A 9,207-nucleotide genomic window follows, 5' to 3' on the forward strand; every position below is an offset into this window, starting at 1 on the left:
CTTGGCCGAAACATATGAGTGGATTTCTTTTGGTTCCAAGTAACTTTCAAGAAAGAAAAACTAATAAAAGACCCTTAGTAATTCATGGAGGGAATCTTGTACTAGTTTGGTTAAACAATGATTTCCCTAATCTCTTTAAAATATTTTTGGCCGAAATTCTAGGGTTAGGTACTCCTCTGACCAAGCATCATATAGGTATAAAAACATGAAGGAAAACCTTCCTACATAGCATAGAAAAATATCATGAAATGAGGACTTGTTTAAAACTTCCTAGATTTGAAAACTCTTCTTTGGCCGAATTTTTCTTAAATTCTATTTTAGGTTTTCTAATCTTCATAAAATCCGAAAAGCACATAAAACGCCTTGTACCACAGGTGAGGGGAAGTTTACATCCTTTTCGCTTGTGGTTCTAAAGTGTGGTGATGGAAGAAGTAGCTTCTTCTTCTAGTTCCCTTCCCTTGATTCCCTTGCTAAGTCCTCCTTGTATCTTAGGCTTTCTTAGGAGAAAACCTTGGCTTGGGGCCGAAAATGGAGGAGAGGGGACTGAGGGTTCGGTGAGGGAGAGGAGAGAATGAGAGAAATGAGAGAAAAATAAAATCTCCTCTTTACATACTCTCTTTTATGTTAAGGGGGAAGAGGTAGCAAAATTAGTTTTTGCTTTCCTTCTCCCTTAGCCCTTTTTTTTTTTTTCTTTTATCTATTTTATTTTCTAATTTATTCTCATCATTCATGATGAAACAAGGGGGAATGAATCCCCTTAATTCTCCATTTAAGGTCACGGCAAGAGAGGGAAAAGAGAGAGGAAGGGAGGAAGGCAAGTTGCCTTTCTCTTGCTCTTTTCTTGCTTTCTCTTCTTAGATCTTTACTCCTATCTTTATCATGCATTCCCTTTCCTTGCTATCAATATCTTCTCTCTATCCCAATTGGTTTCTACTAATTAATTCTATAAATTATAATATAAGAGGTTCAAGGTTCAATCCTTGACCTCCTCTTCCTTTTTATTTCATTTTATTTCTTTTTGCTTCAACTCACTTCTTATTATTTTTCTAAGGCAAAATTCATCATTCTCTTATTTATCTTAAAAGCTTAGTGGGTGTTACACACCTCACGTATCTCGCAAAGTTTGTAGCATTGTGAGGGTGGGGCTTTGTTGAAGTGGAGGTTTTTACCCTCTGGCAGATGGACAGTCGGAGCACATTATACGGACGGTAGAGGGTTGCTGATAGTATGGGTTATGGATTTTGGAGGCAGTTGGTTTACCCACAGTTGACTAGATAGAAGTGTGGGTGTAACGGAAGCAGAGTGAGCTCATAACCCACAGAGTCATCTCTTACGAATAGAGATTTATTCTTGATACTCGGATGGAGTGATATATGAGTATGTTATTTGGTTGTTACCCTTGAATGATGATCCCTGAGTTGAGCAGTAAATTTGGGGACCAAATTTTTATTAGTGGAGGAGAATGTAAAATACATCACCCAAATAATATATAAATAATAAGGTTATTGGACAAATAATCTTATTGGATTTTTAAGGAATTTTTAGAAATTTTCTGGGATTTAATTGGAGCCCGTAAGACATACTTTAAGGGGATCAATTATTGGGCAAAGAGAAAGCCTGTTTGGAATACCCTTTTGTGGGAGTTGATTGAGGAATTAAACTTAGGGTTTAATTAAATACCTAAGTTTATATTTTATTTATTTATTTTCTTTTGTTCTCCTTTTCTTCCGTTTCTCACCCGACCCAAGCCACGTCGCCCTTTCTTCTTCCCCATCTCGCCGATTCCCTTTCTCCCCTTCGCTTCCTCTGCGCCACCCTCCGAAGCCCGCTACGGCGTCGGCAGATCGCCGACCTCGCGCACTCCACACTGGTAGAGCCTCCCTCTCTCAGCCGATGTCGCGCCACACGCCACCGTCCAGCGCTGGTTCTTCCTTCTCCTTCCCTTTTCTCTTCGAGATGTTGCCGACCACCGCCCAGAGGACGATCGCCTCTCACTGATGTTGATTCTTGAGAGCCTTCGAGTGCCGGATTCCCGAGTGCTGCCTCTCGGAGCAGCGCCGTCGTCGATCTCCACTGTCGGCCCCTTCTTCCTTCAACCGATTGTGTCCGTGCCCTACTCAGCCGAAGGTCAATCACCTCTCCTTGACGACGGTTATTGAGAGCTTTCGAATGCCACACGAGTGTCGTTTCTTGGAGCAACACCGTCGTCTCCCTCTCGAGGGTGTTCTTCGTCTTCGAGCCGAGCCCTAGCTGCTTCTCGTGGAGGCTGATTTTCCCCTCCTCATCACCAGATTTGGATCAAGGAGGTTCAGCAACACCTTCTCACCGGATCTTGGAGTATTCAAGATCATCCTCCGGCCGTCCATCTGGTTCCAGCACCAGTACGGGATCCTACTTCTGATCAGATGTGAAGTTTCTAGCAAGATTCGTAGATTTGATGATCGATTGATTGTATGTGGTTAGTTTAAAAGTGTGGCTTAAGAATTTGGGTTTAATTCCTAATTATAGTGGTATTAATTATGAATAGGGATGTTGAGGTTGAAGGGGGCAGCAGCTCCGGCCATCATTTTCCAGCAATGAGTTTCTCCGGTTGCGGGTTAATAATGGAGTGCTCAATTTCGGTGAGTTTGGAAGTTGATTTCCATTTCTATGTTGGTTTGGGATTAGGAATGATGGGTTGTGGAAATTGATTATGTTATATAGTGTTTTGGTTTGATCTCTTGTTGGTATTAGGTTGATATGGATTAGATCAAATTCTATTTGAGCTGTTAGGATGTGATAACATGATGAATGAGTAATTAGCTATCTTAGATTGTATTTTCAGATGTGATTTAGGTGGATAAATCGTGCATGTTTGATCCATGATGCTAGTAGTTGATGAAATTAAACTAGATTGGATAATTGGCGTAAGCAAAGGAAGCGGTTTTAAGAATTGATTGGTGGTTAAAAGAGGAACTTATCATTTAGTTAGATTTGGGTTAGTAAGTGGAATGGTTGGTGGGTTGTTAAAAATAGATTAATCGAATTCCATTGATTCCAAATAACTTAGAAACTCTAGTTTCTATGATGGATAGTTGCGTTGGATTTATGATACTTAGCTTGATAGTTGAGTTAATGAATTAATGATTAGAAGTTGGAATTCAGTTGGGATGTGTTGATTTACTAGCATTGGATTTGTTAGATGAAATGAAATTGTGATTAGTTGAATCATTAAATTGAGGATGAGATTAATCAGGTGGATGCATGATCATTATTAGTATATTATGGATTGGTTGTTTATTGATGATTGATGATAGGATTGGAATTTTAAATGAATTAATGGATTCATGATAATTAAGAAGTGGAGAAGCTCAAGGATTATGTTCGATTAGCGTTTCCCTAATTAGATTAGGGATTCTGTTTAGTTATTTAGTTTCTACTTAATTGGTTACATTATACATATTGTGATCGCAGGACTTGGGTTCGAGGCGAGCGTCTCAATGTGGGGGTTGTATTTGGCACGATCTACATTTAAGGCGGGTACTTCTTGCTTTATCTCTTTAGTATTTTGATCCTAGTGCATGAGTTTTATGTTCAGATAGTTGTTGTATCTATCTTGACTCCACTCTTATTTTTCATGCGTTTGATACTTCCACTCAATCTTTGAGCTACTCGGTTCTGTATCTATACAATCTCTCGTTGCTATTCATGATATTTAGCAGATACCGGACACTAGATACTATATTACTAGGTATCATATACCAGATGCCAGACATTAGATATTAGGTATTGGTTATACATAGACACCTGATATCATGTTTACATGCTTTGATTGTTGTTTATTTACACACCTTACTGAGCATGCTGGCTTCATGTAGCATACATGTTTCTGTTTATATATATATGATGACTGTTGCATTGTTCGCATCATGTCATTTCATGCATTCACTACAAGAAAAACCTCATTCAACAACACTCAAACGACAACGGTTTTTTACCAAATGGTTGTCTTTTTGCCTTTTAACAACAGTTTTATCAAAAACCGTTGTCTTTTAGCAATTTTTTTGGCCTATGACAACTGTTTTTAAAAACCGTTGTCTATTTATATTTTTTTTGGGCTACGATAACGGTTTTTAAAGGCTACGACAACAGTTTTTTAAAACTGTTGTCTATGTGCGCTTTTTTCTGGGATTACGACAACGGTTTTTAAAAACCGTTGTCTATTAAGTGTTGTTGAATGTCATTGTTTCTTTCTTTCGCCGCTTTTCCCCCTTCGCCATTTTTTGCCACTACATTTTTTCTTTCCCTCTCCCCGAAATTTTTTGCCGCCGTATTCCACCCCTTTACCTTCTCGATCCAAGCCCTAAACCTGTCGCCCCTTCTTTGCCCTGCCTCCTCCCTTCTGCCGCCCGCTTCCACTGCTCCGTTTATTTTCTTCAGAAATTCTTTCACAGCTCACTACCACCCCATTACCATCTTTGCTTGTTCTGTGGGTGCACAGGTAGCCTTTTTTCGTCTCCTCGTTATATGTTTCCTTCTTTTTCTGTACTCTTCCGGCCATCAATTACTTTCACATTTCGCCGTAGGAGTTGTGAAACAGAGAGCAGGGGGAGTGAGGCATAGAAGGGGGAGAAGAACGATGCTGGGTGGAATTCTAGGTGGGAAATTCTTCAACAAATGGTAAGAAGTAATTCTGTTTCTTGGTAAAGTTTGGAGCTTTTGTTCTTGGTGGTGGATATTCACGATGGATCGACTGGGCAGCAGCAAGCACTCAGCGAAGAACATAAGGGCGAGGATCGGGCCGATACGAAGTAAGAAACAGGCCACGGTGCAGTGGCTCAAAAAGGACGTCGCCAACCTCATCGCTGCCGGCCACGAAGCGAACGCGTACGGAAGGGTAAGAGTTTGTTTTCGCTTTCAAGAAATTGCTAATAATGAAGTTTTTTGTTTTTGAAATTAAAAAAAAAAGAAGAAGAAAAGAAGAGGAAATTGGATGAATGCTAAGGTTCCCCCTTTCCTCGAGCTCATTTTGGTGTAGGTTTCCTTGAAAGATCCGTCGCTACTGTAGTTCCTGTGTTTTTTGTTTAAGCATTAAGAGATTGAGTAAAGGGATGGTTTCTAAGCACTTCCAAATTGGAGTATTTGCCTTCAGGGCATTTGTTCAATTTCCTGTTCAAAAATGAGAGGAAAAAAAACTTATTTTTAACATTCCTGTATATTGTGTTTCTGCTCTTGATTGTTTGGTTTCACCCTTCATGTTTTGATGTTAAAAAGAATTGCTTTCGAGCATTTTATATCTGATATTTCTGTTCTTAATTTGCTTGGCTTATTTATTTCTTCTAGCTTTCTTTTAAATATTCTATATTTACTTTTGGTCTTAGCAGTTTTCTCCTCACGCGCAATAGGAAGACTGCATTATTTTGTTTATTTGTTGCAAATCAGCATAGAGGGAAGATAACTTCCATAATATATAAATTTTGGGCTAAAAGGAAATTGGTAGGTTTTAGTTTGACCTTTTGGGTATGTGTATTTTCCCACCACTGCGAGCAATAATTAATGAAGAAAGAATTTCTGATCGAGGTATATATCTTCTAAAGCCTTGAAACATTTTTATTTCTTAAGTCTTTTTTGCATGCCTGCATATCTATAATTATGATATAGGTCTTTCCTTAGTGTATGTGTATTTTCTACTCTTTGTTGCTGCAGGATAGAGTAACTTCTCTGGGAGTCCTTTTGAGGATGTGTGTTCCGCAAATATACAGAGGTTCAGATCTAGCAGAATCATAAACCAAAGCTCTCTTGCTCAACTTTTGCTGTCCTTTTTCGACAAGGTGCGATATTCTTTTAGATTCATGGCTAGTTACCTAATTGTACAACATTTAGCGTTTTAGACTGAGCAAGTCTCGATTTTCTTATCTTGAATTTATATAAAGTAGGCTATGATAGAAAGAGGCTGTTGGGATATTGATCAATATTTAATCTATATGTGCAGTTTTCAGATATTAGAACTTCTGGTTCAGATTATAGCATCTCGACATATGAAGGACGACAAAAAAGCCATCATTTTTGTAGATCGCTGCCCCTGATTGTAAGATTGTTGATGTTTCTGCTGAAATTTCTTGGAATAATTACTTGCAGTCTATAACTAGTTGATGATCTTTCAACTTTACAGATAGAGGATCCTTTCAAACGAATGGAAAATGCTACTAGAACAGTCCGCTGGGTTGAACTACCTAAGATATCAAATGCATTTCAGAATGCGCACAATAAGCTTTCATCTGGTTCGGTGCTCTCTGATCGTGACTCCTTGCTCTCTCTTTTGACTAGGCCTTTCCTTGCTTCTAAGTTTCGTGAGCAGCAATCGTCAACACATTGCATCTGTTTTATTTGATTATGTGAAAGATAACATTTTCTTTAATGCAAGAACGTGACTTGTTCATTCGACTATGTGGTTCCAGGTTGGTAAGCACAGCCTTGTGTTAACTTTAGAGATTGAAAATTGATGTAATTAGCATGTTTTTCTGGTGCTATAATCCAATGATATAATTTATTCTTCCAATACGAGTAAACATTGTCAGATTCCTTTATACTCCTTTATGTATTAGATTTCTTATGATTATTTCTAATTGGCTTCTCATTTTTCTGGTCGTAGAGATCGAGCGGATCGAAGAAATACTTGCAATGTCGAATGGAAAGGTTAGTTTGCATAATTGCATCTAGTTTAACTTTTTCCCTCTTAATGGAACATTCTTGAGATAAAAATGAGTGCAAAATAAGTCTGTTAATATCTTAATTGTCTCGGAAGAAGTCTATTGTGTCACTTGTGTTGGGCTATTGTATAATTTGAATACTTAATTCTATATTTTTCCCTCTGTTTGACATTATAATTGTTTCTCTTTGAAAGTGTCCTTAATCTTAGTCCATCTCGTATTTACTTTATTCACAGATTATTAGTCTTGATGAAGCTCATACTTCTTGGGTGCTTGACAGATAAGTAGATTATAAATCTTTGTTTTCTTAAACACACTAATGGTTTTATTTTGTTTCCAGACACTTGATGGTGAAACAAGACCTATCAGAGCTTAGTTTCTGCAATGCTACAACAGATTTATCAGAGAATCCCTTATCCCTCCTTTGAGATAATAATTGTTGATTAAGAATCACCCACTAGTGGGAATTACATGAAGCCCTTGATCAAGTTGTATCCGCTATTGCTTGAATAAGTTGATTAAAGTTGCAAGTTGAGCCTGCACTTTCACTAAGACTAGAAACTTTATCCTTTAATCAAGTAGTAGCTTCTTGATGGAGTTTATTTAGCATATGAAACTCATTTAAGATTTATGTCTGTTGTTCAATATTTTTTTGACCTCATACTTGTTATAATTTTTTGTTTATAATGCATTGGACCTTATTTAACATTATTTAAATTTTAAAGTGTGTATTTAAATAGATATATAACAAGTAGCTTTATTGAAGAAACTACAGTGCTAAAGAGGGACATTATTGCAGTCATTCAAAAGTTCAATATCCAAGTTAGCAATTTGACTCAAGTAAGTTTTACAATAGCTTCTTTATATAACTATACTTATATGTTAGATTTCCCCTTGAATTGTTGTCAATCAATAGAATAATGATGCAGTATTTTTGTCAATATAAACAAAAAAATGTATTTTTGTTCGTACTAAGTTTTTAGGTTGAAACTATATATGCGATTGTCAAAAAGAATAATTTTTTTATTACATGTCAGAGATGATTTTTATTACTGATATTTCGTTGTTCATTCCTTTATACTATCTTGTGAAGGACTAACTTTTCCACCATTTTTAGAAAAAGTGTGTTAATTTCAACACTGCTCCATTTTTTTTCAGGATGTCCTTGGAAAGTCTAGTTCAACTGTTTATGCCATTGCATTGTTAGCCTCTGGACAGAGCTCTGCAATAACTGGTACATACGCTGGGCAATACATCATGCAGGTGGTAATTTGATAGGAAACACAAAGATTAAACTAATGTATGATATTCGTAATCTGTCTTTACCCAATTCCCAATTCCCTTGAAGGGTTTTCTAAACATGAAGATGAAAAATGGCTGAGGAATCTCATGACTCGATCAATTGCAATCACTCCAAGTCTCATCGTGTCCATCATCAGTGGTTCCTCAGGAGCCGAACGGCTCATCATAATCTCATCGGTACTATTGATATTCCTTCTCCAAATTTCATAATCTTAGTATTCAGAAGCAATATAAGTGTGAGAACAGGATTTTTGACACAACATTTCTCAAGTATCAAAATTCTCATTTATGTAATGCAGATGGTACTATCATTTGAGTTGCCATTTGCACTCTTATCTCTTCTCAAATTCAGTAGCAGTCAAACAAAAATGGGACCTCATAAAAGTTCAATATATGTAAGTTTACTCAGATAATTTATATTTGTAAGTGATAATTAATAGAGTAAATGACTATATATATTTGCTGTGTAGATCATTGTGGTGTCATGGATTCTTGGTTTGCTTCGGGTAGCAATCAACATCTACTTCTTAAGCACCAGCTTTGTCAGTTGGCTCATTGATAGCAGCCTACCAGCAATTGCTAACGTTCTCATCAACATCATTGTTTTCCCTCTCATGGTAGTGTACATTCTTACTGTGATCTACTTAACCTTCAGGAAGGAGACTGAAGTAACATTCGTCGACCCATTGAATTCTTCACATGTTAACATAGAGAGTGGTGGTTTATTTCAAGTTGATGGAATGAGTAGATTTGAAGTTGCACCCGTCAGAGAGGATCGTGCAGATATTCCCCTCCCTGATTAGATAATTAAGGTTCTAATTACTTGGATGTTGGTACTGAGTCCTTCACAAGTTAGTTCTTCTTCGGCACCAACTTCATATTGTTCATTAATTGTAAATAGAGTTTATTTGTTTATTTGTATTGGGATAAATTTTATTTGAACATGAGATATGTTTCTTCTTTTGTAATTGTAATTCTTGTATAACTAACATTTTGAATAATATTGATGTGGGGAATATTCTTTCTTGATTATGATTCTTTATTATTTATTTAAATTGAAATATGATATATTGGTATTAAAAGATAATAATTTAAAAGACAACGGCTTAAAACCATTATTGTTGTCTATCACCTTCAAAGACAACGGTTAAAAACCGTTGTCGTAGCCTCAAAAGCGATTGTAATTGGAAAAAAAAAATGCTCTAAAAAACAACGG

The 9,207-nt window shown here is 36.8% G+C and overlaps 1 protein-coding gene and 1 long non-coding RNA gene across 2 annotated transcripts; both read left to right on the top strand.

The window, feature by feature from the left end:
• The first annotated feature begins 1,710 nt into the window (after positions 1–1,710).
• On the top strand, positions 1,711–3,521 carry LOC122018876. Its single transcript, XR_006121937.1, has 3 exons — positions 1,711–2,451; positions 2,528–2,621; positions 3,454–3,521. It is a non-coding gene; the product is annotated as an uncharacterized LOC122018876 (long non-coding RNA).
• Positions 3,522–4,723: 1,202 nt separating this feature from the next.
• Positions 4,724–8,959, top strand: LOC122019489. Its single transcript, XM_042576952.1, has 9 exons — positions 4,724–4,876; positions 5,972–6,067; positions 6,152–6,265; positions 6,382–6,437; positions 6,585–6,675; positions 7,868–7,952; positions 8,038–8,168; positions 8,291–8,386; positions 8,462–8,959. The coding sequence occupies exons 1-9, from the start codon at positions 4,724–4,726 to the stop codon at positions 8,792–8,794; spliced, it is 1,155 nt and encodes a 384-aa protein (XP_042432886.1). The 3' UTR covers positions 8,795–8,959.
• Positions 8,960–9,207: the final 248 nt, after the last annotated feature.

The sequence above is a fragment of the Zingiber officinale genome, chromosome 9A (genome assembly GCF_018446385.1).
Source record: "Zingiber officinale cultivar Zhangliang chromosome 9A, Zo_v1.1, whole genome shotgun sequence".
Classification (NCBI taxonomy): domain Eukaryota; kingdom Viridiplantae; phylum Streptophyta; class Magnoliopsida; order Zingiberales; family Zingiberaceae; genus Zingiber; species Zingiber officinale.